We start from the raw sequence: 24,261 nt of genomic DNA on the forward strand, positions 1-24,261 counted from the left end.
TCCAACATTCCCGAATTTTAGGAAAATTGTCTTGCAAAACATTACTTCACTTTATAACCCCCCCCCCCAAGTCCCTCTAGCTCTTCCAAAGATTGGGCTTCTTTCTTCATTCATTACTAGAATTAAGGAGAAATTTCCCATCAGTGAGAAAAATTAACCAGCGGAACAGCTTGCCTCCAGAAGTTGTAGCTGCTCCATCACTGGAGGTTTTTAAGAAGAGACTAGACAACATTTTGTCTGGAATTGTATAATGATCCCCTCCTTGAGCAAGGAGGGTTGATTAGAAGATCTCCAAGGTCCCTTCCAACTCTATAATTCTGTAATGCTAATTCATGCATTTTGCCTGCCACATTCCTATTTCTTTGGCCCGGCATTAACCACTCAACAGTCTAAGCTCAAGATAATAGAAGGAACAGCCTAAAACATCAAGGTTAATGCCTAGATGATGGTTTTATTTTTATTTTTCTAATTATTTCATTAGGGGGGGGGGAGAAATCATTTCTAATCCACCTCCAAGTCCACTGACAGATGGCAACACTGCTTAAAAGATTAAAAACAGGAAAACTAAGAAAGTCAGAAAGGATATAATTTATATAAATATAAAAGTGTCTCAAACATTTAGACAGAACTCCAGAGCACAAATGTCAGGCACTAATTAAAAAATCAGATCATTACTGCAGCTAAAGCACCAAACCAAAACATTTTACAGAGGTTTAAAAATTTAATACACATCTTCAGTTCCATTACATCTTAAGCCTATCAGAATAAATGACAGGCCTTTCACACGTTGTGAAAAGGTGAACCCTGCAGGGCTGGGTCCCATCGTTACAACACCAAGGTAAATGATAAAGCTTTAGCCCTGATTGATGTCTGCTTAAAATTGTGTCGTGGGTATAAAGCTGAAATTCAAGGCATGGCGATAAGAATGTATGGAATTAGAACAATTAAAACCATCCATCCTTCAACTTCATTCAGTCCTTAGCAAGGACACATCTGGAATATGGCATCCAGTTTGTTGAGACTTTGGGGTTGGGGGTAGGGGAGTTCAAAGAAGAGCAACTAAGATTATTAAAGGCCTGGAGACAAAAGCTTACGAAGAACAGTTGCAGGAATTGGGTATGGCCAATGGAGAAAAGAAAGACTGGGGGTGGGGGGGAGATGATGGCAGTATTCCAGTATTTGAGGATCTGCCACAAAGAAGAGGGGATCAACTTATTTCCAAAGGACCAGAAGGCAGGACAAGAAACAATGGGTGGAAACGAATCAAGGAGAGAAGGAACCTGGAACTAAGGAGAAACTTCCTAACAGCGAGGACAATTAACCAGTGGAACAGAAATTGCCTTCAGAAGTTGTGGGTGTTTCAACACTGGAGGTTTTTAAAAAAAGACTGGACAGCCAACTATCTGAAGTGAATATATAGGGTCTCCTGCTTGAGCAGGGGGTTGGACTAGAAGACCTCCAAGGTCCCTTCCAGCTGCATTCAGATTGAACTATAAGTTACCTAGTAATTAGGATTGCAGATATACCTGGACAAGAAAACAGAAACAGATGATGCCATACACAACATAGCTAAGGTAGTAATGCATGCTCCAATAACATTCCTCAGCTTATCAATGCAAGACTGCTCTGTCTGTCCATTGTAACTAACTCGGTCTACAACTTCTATGCTTTATTTCTATTTGATCTAACCATTACTACACACTCAACTATGCCATATAATGTAAACATACTACAGTGTACTTCATCAGAGTATGCCAGAGTGAATGTGTTAACCTATTGAGCTGTCAAAAGACGTTGCTGGTTTTGGTCCCTATTATTCAATTAGCCAGAATAAAACATAAACCTATCTGCACTCTAGTTGAGACAGAAACACACCATAACATTATCCTAAAAGCTGGTGTTTTTGAATTTTTTTTTTAAAAAAAAAACAGCAACAGCAATCAACTGAGGCCACGGAAATTCTTCCAATCTCTACCAATCATAAATATATGAAATTAAGATGAATGCATGCTGTTCCTATAGGAATTTTAAGAATCCCAGCCTATCCTTAAACCTGTTATCTTTTGTGCAAACTACGCACACATCACATTCAAAACATGTCAACAATAATAATAAGGTACAATTATTGCATAGGGGATTCGGTTACTATTTTAGAAGCAAAAACATTCAAAAATATTTGTGTTGACAAAAAAAAAAAAACAAAGCACAGCATTTTGTTTACTTCTGAAATACCACTGTTTTCCACGGAGCTCGTTTGGAGGAAACAAAAGAATTTGCCATCTCATCTATGCAAAAACTTTTCAAGCAAAAAGTACATTCCCTACCCTGCAGTATTTCCTATTTTGTTTAGCAACAGTGTTTGTTATTACAAAGTCTGATACACTGTTGATGTTGCCTAGTTAAGTAATGAAACATCTACAAGAAAACCACTAAAGCTCAGAGAAGCATCAATCTTGAGCTACAAATATTCTGTCCTAATGATAAAACCTGGAGTAACTTTAACTGTCTTTAAACAATTTAGCTTAAAACTAAATTTGTTGGTATAATTTTCAAGGGGGGGGGAGGTGGGGAAGTTAGTAACATGCATCAGATATTTCCACTAACAATTGGTTTAATTGACAGTTTCATATGTCTCGATCAATGGTTGAGGGTATCTTGAAAGGAGTTATTATTAGAAATGATGGATTCCTACTATGAAAGCAGTCACTGCCACACTGATGTCATGCAATTAATATCAGAAGGATATATAAGTTTTGATGTTTTCTGCTGCAGTGAAGAGTCCATTAGTGTGTTTTCCCTATGGTAGCAGAAACCATATGCTTAGTTGTAGAAAAACAACTGCAGGATGATTGTTCTTTGTTTCCATATGCTCAATATCTGTGCAATAAATTTAAAAAATCACCAAGGTTAAGAAAAGGGAGATTGATTGATGTTATAGGGGCTGAACGAAACAAAAAGAGCCATCCGCCACAATTCTTAGACATCCTTCTTTAAAGGCGCAGCCCACTGAACCCAACTGGGTTTTACTTCCAAGTAATTCCAATTGACTTGTGGCCTAGATCTATGGTTATTTCTCTAGAAAGAGGCTCAACTTAATTCAGAGACCATTACAACCATCCTAATGCCTTTTGTACAGTCATGTTGCAAGATGGGAATTAAAATACAAATTATACATCAGGGTGCCTCAAGACAGAGCTGCTTGAAGTCAAAACACTTTCATGGTTAATTGGGCATTCTTACACACACACACACACACACACACACACACACACACACACACACATATATATATAATCCCAAACACCAAATAAGTCCACCTATGTGATATGCACTGAACTGTAATTTCTAAACATATTACAAAACTGCTTCTGTTTAACCTAGCAAAAAGGCCTTTATTTTTTGGATGTTACGCTTTTTCACTGACATATTGGCATTGATGATAGAGATAAATTATATTGCATCTCCCAGACATCCAATTTACCCAGGTGTCTTCAACTCTTGTTGGACTTAATTCAACACACCCCTGGACCATTTATATAGCTTCAAACAACATTACGCCCCTGTCAAGATTTTTCTACCAAATCCACACCGCCTAACACCCCCACCCCACCCCAGCGCTAAAGTTAAGGATTGATCTTGGCCCAATTCACTCCATTTTTCCTTGCTTTTGTTTGTAGCTCAGTGGGCTTCCCCCCCCACAACGTCGGAGCGCATGATCTACACACAAACCACTGCAGCCCATCAATCATTACAGACACAGCAAAAAAAAAAAAAAAAAGATTAGCCAGCCAGCCAGCTTGTTTTAAACATCATGACCTTCTCAGGGTCCTATTAAAAAGAATACTGTGTGATTCATATATACATACATACACACACACAAATATATACATATATATGTATGTATTTATGTATGTATGTATGTATGTATGTGTGTGTGTGTGTGTGTGTATATATATATATATATATATATATGTATGTATGTATGTATGTATATATATATATACACACACACATATATATATACATATACATATATATACTTAAAGTCACATATATACATATACATTTATACAAAAATACATATATATACACACATACATATATACATATGTACATATATATATACATTTATACAAACATACATATATATATATATATACACACACATACATATACATATATATGTACATATATATATGTACATATACATACATACATATACACACACACACATATATATACACATACCTATACACACACACACATATATATACACATACACATACATACACACACATATCCACCAGGCTCAGCTGATAGGCACAATATAGCCCAGCCACTAACACACACAGACACACAGACACAGTAAGATCACCTTTCCGCTTTAAAGAAAAGAAAAGAAAGAAAAGGGGGAGGGGGGCAGAGAGACATGCCTTTCAAGCCCCAGCCGAGATCTCTAGGACCATCACACCGAGATAAGCATAAGCGACGGATCTCGGCCATGAAAACCTCCCCGTCGGTATGCAGACCGGCAAGTTCTTTCCAGGTGGGGAAGGGAGGGGGGGCTTGTACCAGGGCATCCCCTCACTCTTTCCCCCATCCCTTTGTTCTTCTTCTCCCCCCTTCCCGTCTCTGTCTCCGCAGGAAGAGACCCTCTGCAGCTCAGCCCCCTCTCAACCTCCCCAAACACCACAGGGCCAAGACCCTAGTAATCCTCCCTCCCATTAGCCGGCCTCCCCCATTACCCCTTGCCCTTAACGCCCCCCTCAAATCCTCCCCACATGCCAGGCCCCACCTCCCACACCTCCCCCTTCTCCTCTTGCCTTCCCAGTGCAGACCCATCGAAACACCCCCCAGGCACCCCCAAGGACCAGGGTCTCCCTAGGGAGGCAGACACGCCCCTATCCATCCCTCCCCCCATCTTTACCACCTGGGCAAAGTTACCCTGGGCCACCTTGGGGGGGGGCTGCCCTCCCTTCAGCAAGAGAGGATCACACTGGAAGGAGAGGGGGCGCCCTCATGGGTCGCCCCCGCCCCCCCCCCGACAAGTGGGACCCAGCCATCTCCCCGTCTCCCTCTCCCACCCCCTAAAACTCGCCCTCCCTCTCATCTGAGACCCCTGCCCACCCCACAGTGATCAAAGGAGGGTGGGCCAGGAGTGGGGCCACGAGGGGAGGGAGGGAAGGTGCCACCCCCCCCCCACCCTTAGCATCTGGGGAAAGTTACCCCGGCCACCTTGGGGGCATGGGGGGGCTGCCCTCCCTCCAGCAAGAGAGGAACCCACTGGAGAGGGCTCCCTCGTGGGCTGCCCCCCCCACAAGTACGACCCAGCCATCTCTCTCTTGTCTCCCTCTCCCACCCACTCTCCCTCCCATCCGAGACCCCTGCCCACCCCTCAGCGATCCAAGGAAGGCGGGCCAGGGGTGGGGCCAGGGGCGGCGTGGGAGGGAGGGATGGAAGGAGGAAGGGAAGGTACCAAGCCCTCCCCCCTTTCCCCCATCCTTAGCACCTGGGGAAAGTTACCCCGGGCCACCTTTTTTTTTGGGGGGGGGGGCTGCCCTCCCTCTAGCGAGAAGAGCCCCCTGGAAGGAAAAGGGGCTCCCTGGTGGTCCTCCCCCCCAAGTAGGACCCAGCCATCTCTCTTGTCTCCCTCTCCCACCCCTAACCCCTCTCTCCCTCCCATCCGAGACCCCTGCCCACCCCGCAGCGATCCAAGGAGGGCGGGCCAGGGGTGGGGCCACGAGGGGAGGGAGCGAAGGTGCCAAGCCTCGACCACCACCACCACCACCACCACCCCGGGCCTTTCAAGGCCGCGAGAAAGTTGCTGCCCCCGCATCATTCTCTGCCCCCTCCCCACTCCCCTTTCACCTCCCCCCCCCGACTCACCAGGGAGAAGAGGTTGGAGTGACAGTCCTCCAGGCTCGCCCCGTTCGCCGCCGCAGTCATGGTCCTCCTCGGCGAGCCCGGCCTCCAGAGCGGGGCATGTCTGGCCGGGCCGGGCGGAGCGGAGCGGGGCAGCAGCAGCAGCAGCAGCCGCACAGGCGCCGAGGGGGGCGGGCCCGGCGGCGGCGGCAGCAGCGGAGGCGCCCGCCCGCCCTCTCTTTTCCCCCTCCTTCCTTCCCAAAATCCCCCCCCCTTCTCCTCCTCCTCCTCCGATGCCCGATCGGCAGCCCAGACGGAGAGAAAGGGCGGCGGCGGCAGCAGCGGCTGCCGCCACTCGGCGCGGGCGGGGCTGCCGCTTCCGCCTTCCCGCTCGGCTCTTCCTCGCCCGCCCGCGTCGGGCCAAGGAAATGATGGAGGGAGGGGGGAGTGCGGGAAACGCGGCGGGCGGCGACGACAAACGAAAAGGTGCGCGCGCTTCAAGGGGAGCCGCCGCCGCTGCTGCTGCTGTGGCTGTTGCTGCTGCCGCCGCCGCCGCCGCCGGGTGGGTCCCCTCAGGGCGGGCGGAGGCAGGCAGCCGCTCCTCCTTCTCTAGGCGGAGGAGGAGGGAGGCGGCGGCGGCGTCGTCCTCTTCCTCGCCGCCCGGCTAGGGATCGAGCGCGGCCGCCGCCGCCGCCGCCGCTCCTTCTCCCTGGTGGGCTCCCCTCAGCGCCGCCTCGCACTCCTCATAGGCATCCACAGAAGGCTGGCAGGGCTCGGGGGCTCTGACAGCAATGGCGGCCGCCAGGAGCAGCGCGCTTCGCCATTGGCCCGGCGTGGGTCACGTGGGGCGCGGCCGTCCCGGCTGGACGCAAGAGGAGGAGGAGGGAGGGAGGCGGGGGGGGCAAAGGAAAGAAGGAAGGATAGGCGGGGGGGGGGACAACGCCGCTTGGCGCAGGCGCCGTGGGCTGAGTAGCCGAAGGGGGCGCTGTGGAGCCAAGAGGCGGGCGGGCGGGCGGGCGGAGCAAGCGAGGCAAAGTTACCTCGCAGTAACGGAATGCGCGGCTTTTCGAAGCCACGCCCCCCTCCTGGCTGATTGACAGCTGCGGGGCTGAGGGGGGGCTTTCTCCTCAGCTTAATGTTATTTAATAGTGTCTTTAAAGTTTTGTTTTTGAATTTTCTCTCCTATTTTTTTCCCCTGTCGCTTCTGAATATATTTCCCCCTCCTAGTTTAGCTTTTGTCAGTTTTTCTTGCCTTTATTGCAAATGAAATGATTAGTAAAAGGTCAGTTTTCATATTTACACACAGATATATATATAATGTGTAATATATCTAATATATTATATTACACACAAAAAAAACGCAAACACACACACACACACACACACACATATATATATATATAGTGTCACAACCCCTGGTAAGCCCCAATTATGGGAGGAAGCTAACAGCTTCCATTATCTGTCAATCGGCTCGTCACAAGAGTCCATCACGACAGAAACCCAATATTTTTTACACATTTTGTGTTATATTTGTGCTGATAAATAAATAAAGGGAGACTAGTATAGATCTATTTCAAGCTATTTAGCTCTCATCAGCTAGCTTGAAATAGATCTATACTAGTCTCCCTTTATTTATTTATCAGCACAAATATAACACTATATACATATATATATGTATATATATATATATATATATATATATATATATATATATATATATATATATATATACATACACACACACACATACACATATCATATACGCATATACACACACATTATATATATAAAATGTATATATATATGTATATGTGTATGTTTGTATGTATGTATGTATATAGCTATATATCTATGTGTGTGGGTGCGTGTGTGTGGGTGTATAACAAAGGAGGGCATTATTTCTTATAAACCTTAGATTAATAAAAACCATCTTTGTACTTTATTTTACAATTTAATAAAAATGTTTAAAGTGGAATTTTTTAAAAAGCCGTCCTGATTACTTTTTTTGGCACTGTTTTGGGTTTATGTGTATCGGTGTATCTTAAATGTTATTTTTAAAATTACAATGGAAATGTTGCTTCCAGGATAAAAGTATATTATACTCTGTGAGAGAAATTCAAGCCAGCCAAAGGATAAATCTGTAATCGGCAAGTACATTTGTCTGAAAATAATCTGTATTTTTCATTTGCTATTAAACAATGGAAAGAATAGAACAGAAAATAGAATAGAACAGAATGGAGTAGAACAGAGCAAAATAAGGAATAGAAATAGAATAAAAATAGAATAGAATGGAGTAGAATAGAATAGAGCAAAATAAGGAATAGAATAGAATAAAAATAGAATAGAATGGAGTAGAATAAGGCAAAATAAGGAATCGAATAGAAATAAAATAGAACAAAATAGAATATAGAACAGAAAACAATAGAATATAAAATAGAATAGAATAGAATAACAAGAGTTGGAAGGGACCTTGGAGGTCTTCTAGTCAACCTCCTGCTTAAGCAGGAAACCCTACGGCCACCACTTCATACAAATGAAATGTGGAGACCCAAGATCCTGATTTGAACAAGGGGCATCTAAGCTTTATATAACGTGGGGTTTCACCAAGCCTAAATTTGGCACTGGGTCATCCTTTTTTGAGTTGGCACAAGCCTCCGCAGCTAAAAGTCACCCAACAATTTTGCATCAAATGCCGACGTGCTTTCAAACAATTTTGACTAAGGTTTTGGCTGATAACTAAAGCAGGCCCGGGGTATTACATTTTTTGGTAAGCGTAATTTTTTTTTCTTTTTTCTTTAACAAAGCCATCATTGATCTTTTTTTTTTTTTTAAAGAAAATCTGGGAAAAGTGCAAATACAAAAGACGATGGGGAAAGAATCCACCGTATCACCTATACTTATCAATACTCACTTGATTTCCAATGAATTCATGGTTATAATAGGAACAATTGTTCAGCGTGTGCATTAGTACCACCTCTGTAATTGAGTAGATTAAGGAGCTCCTATAAACGGCAGCCCCTGGGGATCTGGCCTTAATAGGAGGACTAATATACTTTGGGTTGTCAATATTTGTTTTTCAGTTGGCTGGCTGGGGAATTCTGGGAGTTGGAGTCCACAGGTCTTAACATTGCCAAATTGGACATCCCTGAATTAAACCAGGACATCCTCCTGAGTGCCCTGAGGTTATGGAAACCAGGTATGTGGATTTGACTGATTCAAGAAAAGACACCTAATTGCAGACAAAATCTTTCTTTCTTTCCTTCCTTCCTTCATTCTTTTAAGTCTTTCCTTCCTTTGTTGTTTCATTTTCTTTCTTTCATACTTTCCTTCCTTTTTTCTTTTATTCTTTCATCTTCTTTCCTTCATTCTTTCATTTGTCTCTTTCCTTTATTTCATTTTTTTCCTTCATACTTTCTTCTTTCCTTCATACTTTCATTTCCTTCTTTCTTTCCTTCATTTTTCATTTCTTTCCTTCATTCTTTCTTTCATTTCCTTCTTTCTTTCCTTCATTCTTTCATTTCCTTCTTTCGTTCCTTCATTTTTTCATTTCTTCATTCTTTCATTTCCTTTCTTTCTTTCATTTCCTTCTTTCCTTCCTTCTTTCATTTCTTTCCTTTGTTCTTTCATTTCTTTCTTTCCTTCATTGTTTCATTCCTTTCCTTCATTCTTTCATTTCTTTCTTTCCTTCATTCTTTCATTTCTTTCTTTCTTTCTTTCAAAAAGTGCAGGATGTTACTGACAGCACATCAGAACTGACAGCCATATGGGCAAATGTTGGAGAGCTCTCTGTTTTTTTTTTGCAATAAAAGCATAATAAATATGTGTGTTTGATTCAGGCCTCGGAACAGTGGGATTTAACAATATGGGGTTTCTGCCTTCTCCAAAAGAACAGTCCTATCTTTCTGCAGTTGTTGCCCTCCACATTCACAGGATGACACAATTTTGAGGACATCATTGGCAGTTGTAGCCCCCCATGACTAAAGAGCACCCCAAAAAAATTTTTTGGGGGGGGCGGGACACAACAGGCAACTAATCCAAAATCCAGGGCTTGTGAGCATCTTCAAAATGTGGATGACTTGCCTCTGCATTTACATGCTAAACCACAACTAATTTCATCTTGGCTTGTTCGTGTAATCCAATTGCTCAAGTTCACACAATACGCTGGACCTTCAATCAGCAACCCATCTTTCAGCCTAATGTATTGTGAACAGCCAGCCGAAGGACATAGAGGACCCTATCCTGTTTGCACTATGGGCTAATTCTGTGGTACCATAACCGAGTTAACTTAATTCAAATTAAACACAATTCACCCAGGTGCTGCCTTGCAGACAAAGCCATAAATCCTAACCGTGTCAAATTCTGATATCATAAAGCCATAATAGGGCTGGAAGGGATCTCAGAGGTTTTCCAGTCCAGCCTCCTACTTAAACAGGAGATCCTATGCCAGAGAAGTGGCTGTGTAGTCTATTCTTGAAAAACTCCAGTGTTGGCAGGGCACTTACAACTTCTGAAGACAAGCCACTGATTAATTGTTCTCACTGTCAGGACATTTCTCACTCATGCTCTCGTCACCTCTAGGCTTGATTACTGCAATGCGCTTTACATGGGGCTGCCCCTGAAGAGTGTTCGGAGACTACAATTGGTCCAGAATGCGGCCGTACGAGCGATATTGGGTGTACCTAGATACACCCATGTTACACCTATCCTCTGCGAGCTGCACTGGCTTCCCATCAGTCTCCAAACACGCTTCAAGGTGCTGGTTATTACCTTTAAAGCCCTACATGGCTTGGGACCTGGATATCTGTGGGACCACCTCCTGCCACATACACAGATCTCACAGGCTGGGCCTCCTTCGGGTACCATCAACCGGGCAATGCCGGTTGGCGACTACTCGGGGGAGGGCTTTCTCTGTAGCTGCTCCAGCCTTGTGGAACGATCTATCCGCAGATATCCGGACCCTTCCCACTCTCTCGGCCTTCCAGAAAGCCACTAAAACCTGGCTGTTCCGGCAGGCCTGGGGCTGTTGACCCTAAAATACGGTCCAGCCCCATTTAGAATGGAGTGTATGGTGTATTGTTTTTAAATCTATCTTTTCTTTTTCCCTGTATTTTATTTTTGATTTTATTTCTGTATTGTAAGCCGCCCGGAGTCCACGGGATTGGGCGGCATATAAATGTTATTAAATTCTAAAAATTCTAAATTCTCTTAGGTTGAATCTCTTCTTAATTATTTTTAATGGCTTGTTGGATGCCTAAAGGGAATCATTTTGCAACATTGGCCATATTGTATCATTTTCCCTGTCATTTTGTATGTTGTAGGATATTTTCCTGTCATTGCGTAACTTAGACCATAAACATAAAACATCTTTTCTTGTTCCTTTTTCTTTGGCAATTCTAATTACTTAGAATTATAGTCTTATGATTGTTTGTTTTGGGGTTGAGGGTTGCACATTTTCTTCAGATCTTCCAAATCCTTGCTGTTCCTTTTTTTCCCTTCCTTCTTTCTACTCAATATTTCCTTCCTTATTCCATCTAAACCGTGCCTATTTTAAGCCATTGCCACTTTTTTCTCTCAATCACATCCCTCTAACTTTCTCTTTCACTAACTCAAGATTGGTGGGCATCCAGTTCCTATTGTGGTTATAAAGTCTCATTTATATGCAAGGTTATATATGGATGACTAGTTTATATCTTCGCATTAATTTAAGCAGTTACGGAAAATGATTGCTGTCTGATGACTCACTTATTTGTCAGATGTATCTCTGTCCCTGCCTGTCCTTCAAGAGCTCCAGGCACTGTGCTTAACACTTCTTACCTCATGGGTTTCCTTTGTAACAACAGCCCTGTCAGGTAGGCGGGAATGGGAGAGAATGTTTGGCCCCGAGAGCTTTTGGGGACCCGAGGAAATATGTGCTTGGAAGTGCTTGGTGGTCTAAGAAAGAAAAGTCCATCTCATGCCGCTTGTATACCTGGTTCCTAGTTTTATCCCGTTATTTGTATTTAATGTTCTCATATTCTTGCTTTTATTGTGTTGTAAGCCATCCTGAGCCACTTCACTATAGATGGTCGGGGTGGTCCTAAACTTATGGCCACAATTGAGCCAAAAATTTCTGCAGCTAAGTGAAACATTCATTAAGTGAGTTATGCCCCATTTTACAACTTTTCTTGCCACAGTTGTTAAGTGGATCGTTGCAGATGTTAAGTTAGTAACATGGGCTTTCTCTCTCTCTCTCTCTCTCTCTCGCTCTCTCTCTCTCTCGCTCTCTCTCTCTCTCACTCACTCACTCACTCTCTCTCTCTCTCCCTCCCTCCCTCCCTCTCCATGCAGAGAGAAAGATGGACATGATCTCAAATTACCTGTTCTGCTATGTTATTATAGATGCATTCTGGAGACAGTATTGCTTCCATTTATGTTTCAGCTGCAGCAAACATCTGGGCAAGATTAAGGCATGTGAAAGGTTGGGGTTTAACCCCTCTTTCTGGCTGCCTGGCTTTGGAGTACAATGGAAAAAAATGTTTCAGCACTATTTCATTTGACCAGATGTACATTTTAATTAAAGTTTGCTCCATTGATATCTGTTCAGTTTCCTGGAGTAATTGCACGCCACTCTGTTAATTAACAGCTGGAAGGCTATCAGCTTATGGGTCATTATTTCTGTAGTGGCCGAGAAAGTCTAGTCATTCCATTAGTTCATTCACAGAATCTGAGATAATTCCACGTTTTGTGGAAGGCCAGTTCTTACGAGAAAGAGGAGATCTGAAATGACAACCTTTCTACAGAGGAAAAGTTCACAATGAAGGGCTTGTGTATTTTTTTTATCCACTCAGGGAATCCTAACACCAAAATGAAGCCAACATGAAACATTTTCATCCCAAAATAGCAATCCGAGGTTGTAGTAAATTAGAATAAACATAGAACAACAGCAGTTGTTCACCTTTTGGCTGAAAGCTTGTAGACAAGGTAAGAGAGAAATATACAAAAAGGCTTAATTTGACAGGAGTAGCCTGCAATACTGCATTCTAACCACTGCGCCACCACAGCTCTTATGCTCTTACCTACCTGGCACAGTGGTAGGAATGCAGTACTGCAGGCTACTTCTGCTGACTGCCAGCAGTTGAATTCTGACTGACTCGAGGTTAATTCATCCTTTCATCCTTCCAAGGTCAGTTAAATGAGGAGCCAGATTTTTGGGGGGCCATATGCTGACTTTGTAAACTGCTTAAAGAGGTCTGGAAAGCACTGTGAAGTGGTATATAAGTCTAAGTGCTATTGCTTTAGTGATAGATAGATAGATAGATAGATAGATAGATAGATAGATAGATAGAGAGAGAGAGATAGGTTGGGTGGGCGGACAGACAGACAGACAGAGATGATAGATAGACAGACAGGCATTGCAGGCTAACTCTGCTGGCTGCCAGCTGGCAGCAGGTCAGCAGTTCGAATCTTACCGGCTCCAGGTTCACTCAGCCTTCCATCTTTCCGAGGTGGGTAAAATGAGGACCCAAATTGTTGGGGACAATAGCTGACTCTATAAACCGCTTAGAGAGGGCTGTAAAGCACTGTGAAGCAGTATATAAATCTAAGCATTATTGCTGTTGCTACAAATAGTCCTTGGCTTACGGGCACAGTTGAGGCCACAATTTCTGTTGCTAAGCAAGGCGGTCTGATTGAGTCACACCCAATTTTACAACTTTTTTCTCTCTTGGTTGTTAAGAAAATCACGGCGGTTGTAAAGTGACTCGTGCCATTGTTAAGCAAATCCAGCTTGGCATCCATCAACATCCCAACGCTTTGGCAGCTGAGAATTTGGAATCTGTACGGAAAAAGAGAAGGGTTAAATCCATGGCCTCCTCCCATTCTCCTCCATGGATTGGTTCCACCACAAAACCGCGTTCGACTAAACTGCGCTCGACGAAACCGCGTAGCTGACGTCATCAACAGCGCGACAACAGCATGGAGACAGAAGCACGCTGTAAACGCTAAACCTAAAATTAACCCCTAAACCTAAACCTAACCCCCCTAAACCTAATCCTAAACCTAACCCTAAACCTAACCCTTAACCTAACCCTAAACCTAACCCTAAACCTAACCCTTAACCTAACCCTAAACCTAATCCTAACCCTTAACCTAACCCTAAACCTAACCCTAACCCTTAACCTAACCCTAACCCTAACCCTTAACCTAACCCTTAACCTAACCCTAAACCTAACCCTTACCTTAAGTTGAATTGGCTTGCTTTCAAAGCGCTATTTAAAGCGCCCTTCTTTCTCCGCGCTCGCTGTTGTCGCCCTGTTGATGACGTCAGCGACGCGGTTTAATCAGGCGCAGCTTAGTCGAGCGCGGTTTTGTTGTGCCACGCCATGGATTATCCCAAAGGGGTCTGAAAGACTCGGTCAGAAAAAATAAAGATGGTGGCCATGATCATGTGATCAAAGCCCCACCCTCCCTTTTTTAACATTCATCTGGACACTTTTGACTCCTCCCCCAAGACTCCCCCAGATCTCTCCATCTCTACTTGACTTTTACAGTTGAACAAACGTGGTTGCCACAAAATTCCCAGGCAGAGATTAAAATTGCGGAACTGTACAAACCCCTCCAAATGGATTGAGAATAATTTTGATCAATCGGGAACATCGACTGGAACAGCTGAATCAAATTGATGAGTTCTGCTGGAGCCATTAAGTACAACCGACTGCCTTTCATAGCCCGACTCTCTCTAAATCAATTCAGCTCTGATTTGGAGATTCAGTCTGGATGTCCAAATTCAACTCTCTCTGTTTTCAAATTGATCGAAATGTTATCTTATTTTCTTCACTACCGGTTGGGTAGCAGGAGTAGGCGGTCTGGGTGCGCTCTGCTCTGTGCATGCATAGAAGGTCCTTGATGACGTCTGGGTGGGCGGGCAGAGCCTTGAGTTTGCCCGAACTGGTGCGAACCAGCAGAATACCCCCTCTGATCTAAACACATTTCACACTCCTTGGTACATCCAGAGAATTCCTTGCTTCTCTGAATATGAAAATATCTTGCTTTCTTTCCTGTGGTGGGGATGCTGCTATTTTTAGTCTACTGGGATTTAAAATAAAAATAAAATAATATAAACTGACTAATATATTCTAAATCATCCTGATTCAACCTTCTCCTTACCTCCGATTGAACAAATAGGATTTCTTCCTTGATTTGGGGGGGAGGAAAATGGGTGGAGATAAAGATTTATAACCCAGACGATCTGCATTTGTGGGTGTTACGCGGTGTGTGAGCAAGAATCTTCTGCTTTTAAATTGTCGTTTCCAGGAAAATGAACCATCAAGATTCCTCTGCTTTCTAGACTAACAGTCTCTGGTCTTAATGAAATTATATTATATTATATTATATTATATTATATTATATTATATTATATTATATTATATTATATTATATTATATATATATATATATATATATATATATATATATATATATATATATATATATATATATATATATTCAAGGCAGACACAAGGGGTTTTCTTGCAGATTTTATGATTACAGCTCTCCTACTTCTTTGTACCATTTCCAGATTTGAGGAAATTAGACATATTCTTGACATTTAGACTTAACAAAGACATCAAGACATCGGAGTGACTTCAAAGGGGAATCAGATAATAGGATGAATGGGAGAGGAGGGGGGGAAAACAGACACACACAAAAAATGCGGCCAGACGGGGTGGAAAAATTATTCCCTTGGATCGATCTGAGCAAATTCAGCTTGCTAAGTACATTCAAGCTGACTTAAAGGTACCTCGTTACAAAGGGGTTTCAAAACTAGAGCAGATATGACAGAGATAGAATACAAATATATTTTTTTTTTAAAAAAATCCCAAATCTCTAGGGTTCCCTTGGCTCTTGAGCGACTCAGCTGACCTGAAAAAAGGATTTTCTCTGATCTCATGCTTTTAGCAGCCGCGGGTTATACAAAAAAAAAAAAATCAGTAGCTTTGCAAGACAAGGAGTTACTTTCAACATGTCTCTGTTTGCAAGATTTGGTTACTGCACTCTGACAACCCTCAACTTTATGACCACAACTGAGCCTCAAATTTCGGTTGCTAACCAAGACAACTAAGTGAGTTTTGCCCCGTTTCATGACCATTATTGTCACAGCATTTAAGCGAATCCCTGCAGTTAGTAACATGGCCGTTAAGTGGATCTGGCTTCCCCCGTTGACTTTGTTTATTAGAAGGTTGCAGTAGTGGACAATATGACCCCAGGACATGTGTCACCCATCATAAATATGAACCAGTTGCCAAGCACCCAAATTTTGATCACGTGACCATGGGGATGCTACGACGGTTGTAAGTGTGAAAAATAAGTCACTTTTTTGAGTGCTGTTGTAAATTTTGAATGGTCACTAAACGCATGGTTATAAGTCAAGAACTACCTGTGAAGATGGTGTACTCATGTTGGATGGGACTCTAATCCAATTTCCTGCTCAAGCAGGAGATCTTATATCATTCCAGACAAGTGGCAGTTGAGTCTCTTCTTGAAAACCTCCAGTGATGGGGCTCCCACAATTTCTGAAGGCAGGCTGTCCCACTGGTTCATTGTTCTCACTGTTAGTAACTTTCTCCGTAGTTCTAGGTTGCTTCTCTTCTTGATTAGTTTCCATCCATTTCTTCTCCTGCCCTCAGGTGCTTTGGATAATAGGTGCCCCCGCCCTCTCCTTTGTGACAGTCCCTCAAGTACTGGAAGCCAGCTGGTCATTTTGGGCCAATCCATCTTTCTCAGCCCTAGGAAGAAGAAGGCAAGGGCAAATGATTTTGGAAAAGGTTGCCAAGAAAACCACAAGGACTAGCCTGGGCATTTATCAGGTGTCAACATTATCTCAAAGGTACCAAAAGAAAATATTTGGATAACTCACTGATTAGAAGCCTTGTCTTTCCTTCTGGGCTGTATTAATATTCCCTGAACTTTAGGATTGAGAAGACGCCTGCTTAGAAAAATTAAAAATCATATCCTGATCTCACATAATTTTTCATTCCCTGTCTTACCCCTGGCTATATCTGTCTTAGCTTTCCAAGTGATTCATATTCCCCATCTGCCCACCTTCCTCGTATTTTCCTTCCCCACCCAATCCAACAATGCCAGAAAAATTTAAATAATGTTCACAATTATTGTTATTATTATAATTGTTGGTATAAACCCCTTTCAGAACTCCATGACAATATGCCAAGCATTTCCATATGAAATTAGAATGAAGGGAGAAATTTATTTATTTATTTTTAAAACATTCCCACTGCTATACAGAATGCAACATTTATAAATATGATAAAACGTAATACTCGCACCTTGCCAAGGATTGGTATGGAGGGTGGAATTAAGGGTTATCTTCTTTTTCATATTCCAACCTACATGTGAATCACCAAGCATTGTTAAATGTCTCCGTGGTCATGTGGCCGGCATGACTCAACCCCGAAGTTTAGTTTATTTGTTTAGTTTAGTTTATTAAGGCACATGGAACGCTGTTATCTTCCCACCAAAGGTGGTCCCTATTTTCCTACTTGCATTTTTTACATGCTTTTGAACTGCTAGGTTGGCAGAAGCTGGGACAAGTAACAGGAGCTTACTCCGTTACGCGGCGCTAGGGATTCGAACCTCCAAACTGCCGACCTTTCTGATCGACAAGCTCAGCATCTTAACCACTGAGCTACCATATCCCTTGATATGTTTGTATGTATTCATCCATCCATCCATCCATCCATTCAATTTCTATAGCTAGTGCTCAAGTCATCCAAGTGATTCTAACTCTAGTTAAGCAAACTGGCTCAGTTCACCCAGCATGGCCAGCCCCCAAACATCTAACCAAGATTAAACTCAGCCATCTTAACGGATGGCTCAAATGGAGCTTTGCATGTAGCAGAAAACTTTGTTTTAATTTGCAGCCCCCCCCCCCCTCCAGGCTCTTCGATTTCCTTTTCTAGAGGGGAAAAAAGGCCATTTCTCAAACCTTTAAAGGAAGGGAGGGAGGCATTACAGAAAACAGTCTCTCCAATTTTATTATTTCTCCAGAGCTTTTCAACTATTAGTCCACTGTGAAAAATTGGACTCGGTGGACAGCCTTCATGATGCAATTATTCAAGAAATGAATCGTGACCCCAACATTCCCACCCCCCCTCTCTGTATGTAAAAAGGACAGACTCGGATGGAGTAAGAAAGAAGTCTGTTTATTTTCCAACGGTTGGCCCTGATCCAACATGTCTTGCTTTCCATTGAATTTCATTTCATTCCCTTGGGAGAAGAAACAGTGGGAAAGGATAAGAACCTATCAGAATACAGAATAACAGAGTTGGAAGGGATCTCAGAGGTCTTCTAGTCCAGCCTCCTATAATATTCCCAACAAAGGACTGTCCGATCTCTTCTTGAAAAACTCCAGTAGTGGAGCACTCACAACTTTTGGAGGCAATTCCACTACTTAATTGTTCTAACTGTCAGGAAAATTCTTCTTAATTCTAGCCTTGTTGTCTCCTTGACAAGTTTCCATCCATTGCTTTTTATCCTGCCTTCAGGTGGTTTGGAGAATAGCTTGACTCCCTCTTCTTTGGGGCAGCCCCTCAAATATTGGAACCCTGCTATCATGTCACCCCTTGTCCTTCTTTTTACTAGACTAGACTTACCCAATTCCTGCAACTGTCCTTCGCATGTTTTAGCCTCCAGCCCTCTAATCATCTTTGTTACTCTTCTCTGCACTCTTTCTAGAGTCTTAACGTTGTGACCAGGGGTGGGTTCCTGCCAGTTCTAACCTCTTCTATAGAAGAAGTTCCACAAATCTACCGTGCCGTTTAGAACCGGTTCCAGCTCCCTCCCCCTGCCCATCCACACATCATCAAGATGAAGAGCGAGAGGAGGAATTCTGGGAGTTGAAGTCCACAAGCCTTAAAGCTGTCAAGTTTGAACACCCCTGGGTTTTTTTCTAAAGGGTTAGGGGTGCAAGGATCTTATAACCTGACAGCTTTAAGACTTGCACACTTCAATGCCAGCGTTCCTGAGCCAACATTTTGGTTGTTAAGCAAGAGCGTTGTTAAGTGAGTTTCACCACATTTTACAAGTCGCCCACTCCCACCCAGTCACATGGTTGACAAGCCACTCTCACCTGGTCACATGGCTGGCAAGCCACTCCCACAAAGGAGGCCACACCTACAGAAGAGGTTCTAAAAATTTTGAAACCCACCACTGGTGGTGACCAAAACAGGATGCAGTATTCCAGGTAGAGTCTTACTAAGGCTTCATAAAGTGGTACTAACACTTCACGTGCTCTTGATTCTATCTCTCTACAAATGTAGCCTAGGGTTGAGTTTTAATCTATTTAAATTTAAATAGATTAAATTTAAATTTAATTTAAACTTTTGGTCTTAAACCCCTTCCCTTCCATCTTTTCAAGTCAAAAGACATTGGGGCTGTTCTTTTACCAGCCTTGAGACTAAGGTCCAACTGCACCACCGTTAACCCAACAGTTCTGCCTGGCTTGAGGACTGCTGGTTCTTGCATGCCCATACCTTACAGTTACAGATTCCAGAGAGAGGGGAATGGGATAACTTGCCATGGGACAACTCGCTGCGGGACAGTTTAACAATTCTATTTAATTATTTAAAACTAGCCAACAGCTTGGCGTTGCCCAGATATTTATTTATAGGGGGGAAATGTCTGGACCAAACATAATTTCTAATGTTGGATTTTTTCCCCCTTACCAGAGGGAGCCCCCTTGTGGAGTACTGCGAAGCCGTTACCATGGCAACTTCCCTGCTATACAGTAGAAGCCATTTAAAGGCACAACAGGCTGCATCTTAACAGAGCACACAGACCTCGAGGGGTGTTAAGAGTGTCTTACCCCCACAGTATTTTTCTCCAGAAAGTAAGTCATCTGTGTGCCAAGTTTGGTTGAAATTGCTCGAGGCATTATGCTGGAACACACACACACACACACACACACACACACAGAGTCATTTATATATAGATATATATAAATAAAAGTTATTTAAATTTTTGTCATTGACATTTCACTCTGTCCCTCCTTAGGCATCCTTTGTTTAATACTTCTATTCTACTACTTCTTTGATATTAGTGTAACTCTTGTCCCACAGTGAGTTGGCTGTGGCAAGTTGTCCCACAAAGAGTGGCTCTTTTTTTGCACATTGACCACAGCCCTTAAATTTACACCTCGCACATATCAAGTTGTGGCTTAATTGTGCATGTCAAAAGGGGCATGTGCATAGCCCTTTCCCCCTTAACAGTTACCACTTTTTTTTTCTGTCTATGGAGATTCTCAGTCATCCAGGTGATGGTTGTCCCAAAGGTGCTTTTTTCAAAAGGCAAATGGGACTATCTTGATTTTTCCTTGAAGACATTTCTCTTCTTGTCCGAGAAGCTTCTTCAGTTCAGTCATCCCTCTGGAATGAGCTGCCCCCGGAGCTTCACATAATCCCCGACCTCCGGTCCTTCCGGCACGCCCTAAAAAGTTGGCTTTTCCAGCAAGCCGGCCTGGCCTGAACAAAATAAAATAAATGATTCATTTAATTGTTAATTTTAATCTAATTTTTAAAATGTTATTGTTAATATTAATTGGGTTTGTTTTTGGATACTCTTATCTAATTTCCTTTTTAACTTTTGTAATATGTCTTTTTTTTTTTAATGTTGTACGCCGACCTGAGTCCTTTGGGAGAAGGGCGGCATATACATCCAATAAATAAATAAACTTGGATGAGAAGCAAAACATCTTCAAGAAAAAACCAAGGAAGTCCAGTTTGAAAGAAAAAAATTGCCAAAAGCATTTTGCGGACTGCCATCTTTCTCACCTCCAGAAAACAAAGTAGTGGAGTTTTATTTACATACGGCAAACTGAACTTTTTCCCATAGATCTGTCCTTTCTCAACCTAATTGGTTTGCCCAGTCTCGATGGTGAGAAAATGCACCTGTTGAATTCTCGCAGCTGCTGATAGCCTCTAGTGTTTCACTTTGTCGAGGGCAAAACAAGATATGTATACAAGATCCAAATATTAATTGGGCATGTACCATGCTGGCTTTTGTGGGGGGAAGGGAGGACATTTTATGTGTTACTGATATCCAAAAATAGTCCCATGATTTCCAAGGACTGGGTTGCACTCAACTGACAGCTGCCAGATTGTATGGATGCTGCGAGTTTTTGCGGCGGGGGTGGGGGGGAGGTACAGTAAGAAATCTGAGCCACAGGCGAAACAGCCAAATTTAACCATATACATAAAGAACTTCTTTTCCTCGTTTTTGCCTCATCCAGCATTTTTCCACAAGAAACATCTTATTTTTGAATATTTCAATGCAAGGCCTGTCTGCCGAGTTCCCTCTTCCTCCAGTGATGGTTATGATTTGATAGTGGTTTTATAGTTTGTATTGTGGCCCAGGAAATGAAAAGCCAAGAGGTCAGGGCAAATGTTGGCTTCTTGAGTTTCCTTTGTCCACAGAATGTCAGTCCCACTCCAGCCTGGCTTTTCCTGTTCATGTTAAATGGAAATGGTGGTTTGACAGATTGACTCAGTTCCCTGGATGGCAAATCAGAAATCGTTATCAATGGAGGAACAGTATCAAAATCACATAAAGCGTTAGTGCCACTTTATACTGCACTGGTCAGGCCACATTTCGAATATTGCATCCAGTTCTGATCTCCATGATACAAAAAAATTGATGTTGAAACTCTAGAAAGGATGCAGAGAAGAGCAACAAAGATGATAAGATTACTGGAGGCTAAAATGTACAATGCACAGTTGCAGGGACTGGATCAGGGGTGGGTTCCTGCCAGTTCTAACCTCTTCTATAGAAGAGGTTCCACAAATCTACCATGCCGTTTAGAACCGGTTCCAGCTCCCTCCCCCCGCCCGTCCGCACATCATCAAGATGAAGAGCGAGAGGAGGAATTCTGGGAGTTGAAGTCCACAAGTCTTAAAGCTGTCAACTTTGAACACCCCTGGGGTTCTTTTTTCTAAAGGGTTAGGGGTGCAAGGCTCTTGTAACTTGGCAGCTTTAAGACTTGCGTGCTTCAAATGCCAGAGTTTCTGAGCCAACATTTTGATTGCTAAGCAAGAGCGTTGTTCACCACATTTTACAAGTTGGCCACGCTCACCCAGTCACATGGCCAGCAAGCCACTCCCACAAAGCAGGCCACACCTACAGAAGAGGTTCTAAAAAATTTTGAAACCCACCACTGGACTGGATATGTGTAGTCTAACAAAGAGAAGGAGTACGGGTGATAGGATAGCAATCTTCTATACTTGAGGGGTTTGCCACAAAGAAGAGGAGGTCAACCTGTTCTCCAAAGCACCTGGAGGCACAACAAGAAGTAAGAGGTAGAAACTTATCAAGGAAAAATCCAGAGAAATCCTAAAACTAAGAAAAAAAATTCCTGACAGTGAGAACAATTAATCAGTGGAACGGCTTGCCTCCAGAAGTCCTGGAGGCTCCATCACTGGAGGTTTTTAAGAAGATTGTACAGCCATTTGTATGAAGGTCCTCCTGATTGAGCAGGGGGTTAGAATAGAATAACAGAGTTGGAAGGAACCTTGGAGGTCTTCTACTCCAACCCCCTGCTTAGGCAGGAAACCCCACATCGCTTCAGACAAATGGATATCCAACATCTTTTTAAAAACTTCCATTGTTGGAGCATTCCCAACTTCTGGAGGCAAGTTGTTCCACTGGTTAATTGTTCTAACTGTCAGGAAATTTCTCCTTAGTTCTAGGTTGCTTCTCTCCTTGATTAGTTTCCATCCATTGCTTCTTGTCCTGCCCTCAGGTGCTTTGGAGAATAGGTTGGACTAGAAGACCTCCAAGGTCCCTTCTAACTCTGCATTCTGTATATGCCGAGAAAAAAGCGCCTGCAGAGCATCCCAGTTTATGGGTGCTTCATGGCTCAAGAGTATTGGAGAAACTCAGCAGGAAGAACCAAGCATATCGCAAGTAGCAGCAGGCAATACTTTCAGGAGAAATTAAAATTTGGCCGATCGCGCAGAGAAAGTGGTGCCAGACAACATTCCTTCTGCTTTCGCTGGTTGAGGCGATCTCCCAGATTGCTGGCATTCACTGCATTCACGTGACGTAGTCGTGGTTGCTGGTTTGGAAAGATTTAGAGGTTCTGCCCACATGACAATAATACGGATTTGCTTAGACACAGAACCAAGAAGCCGCAATTGGCTGGGTTCACACATCCCGCTAAGCCTTTGCAAACCACAAGGGCTGAAAACACAGACACACACACACACACCAGCTGCCCGAATCATCCAAAAATCATTAGGATTTGACACAGCCTCAACAACCTTTAGACCCCCTCCTACTGGCTGGGGAATTCTGGAAGTTTTCATTGTTAGGAAATGTCTCCTTAGTTCTTATATTGCTTCTCTCCTTGATTAGTTTCCATCCATTGCTCCTTGTCCTGCCTTCAGGTGCTTTGGAGAATAGCTTGACTCCCTCTTCTTTGTGGCAGCCCACGAGATATTGGAAGACTGCTTTCATGTCTCCCCTAGTCCTTCTTTTCATTAAATTACCCAATTCCTGCAACCGTTCCTTATATGTTTTATCCTCCAGTCTCCTAATCACCTTTGATGTTGTTCTCTGCACTCTTTCCAGAGTCTCAACCTCTTTTTTTTTAATATTGTGGTGAACCAAAACTGGAAGCAATGCGCCACGCGTGGCCTTGCTCGGGCTTCATAAAGCGCTACTAATACTTCGTGTGATCTTGCTCCTATCCATCTCTTAATGCACATGCAAATCAATAAACGGGAAAAGCAAGTGGGCCACCCTGATTTAGAGCTCACGGCCCCTCGTTGACACGCAAGTGTTTTCTACAGAACTCTCCGCTGACGTGCTGGCTGTGTGCACATGCTTGCGGGTTTTAAACACCCTATCCCTGGCAATTCTGCAAACCACCTGACCAGCGTGAGAAATGATCCATGGAAATTCTCTCTCTCTCTCTCTCTTTTTTTTTTTTTGCATTGCAATTCCACCTGCTCCTCCATGGGCCTTCCAGCGTGGCAGGCTTAAGGCTTCCAGCACGTGGTGGTCCAAGGCAACCGACCCTTTTTTGCCATCCAAACAGCTCCTGGGAAAGGATTCCTGCCAGTTCTAACCTCTTCTATAGAAGAGGTTCCACAAATCTACAGTGCCGTTTAGAACCGGTTCCAGCTCCCTCCCCCCACCCATCCGCACATCATCAAGATGAAGAGCGAGAGGAGGAATTCTGGGAGTTGAAGTCCACAAGTCTTAAAGCTGTCAAGTTTGAACACCCCTGAGGTTTTTTTTCTAAAGCGTTAGGGGTGCAAGGGTCTTGTAACCTGACAGCTTTAAGATTTGTGTGCTTCAATGCCAGAGTTCCTGAGCCAACATGACTGGAGGAGGAATTCTGGGAGTTAAA

The 24,261-nt window shown here is 43.3% G+C and overlaps 1 protein-coding gene and 1 long non-coding RNA gene across 2 annotated transcripts in view; one reads left to right on the forward strand and one right to left on the reverse strand.

Annotated features, from left to right (window-relative positions):
* Positions 1 to 6,067, reverse strand: part of MED13L (mediator complex subunit 13L) — a 185,292-nt gene extending 179,225 nt beyond the window's left edge. The window contains 1 exon segment of the mRNA XM_032229147.1: positions 5,887 to 6,067. Coding sequence (XP_032085038.1) covers positions 5,887 to 5,946 — 60 coding nt within the window. The 5' untranslated portion in view covers positions 5,947 to 6,067.
* A 46-nt stretch (positions 6,068 to 6,113) lies between these two features.
* On the forward strand, positions 6,114 to 12,434 carry LOC116517014. The gene is made up of 3 exons (XR_004256412.1): positions 6,114 to 6,348; positions 8,943 to 9,058; positions 12,190 to 12,434. It is a non-coding gene; the product is annotated as an uncharacterized LOC116517014 (long non-coding RNA).
* Positions 12,435 to 24,261: the final 11,827 nt, after the last annotated feature.

Source organism: Thamnophis elegans, chromosome 13, assembly GCF_009769535.1.
Source record: "Thamnophis elegans isolate rThaEle1 chromosome 13, rThaEle1.pri, whole genome shotgun sequence".
Classification (NCBI taxonomy): Eukaryota; Metazoa; Chordata; class Lepidosauria; order Squamata; family Colubridae; genus Thamnophis; species Thamnophis elegans.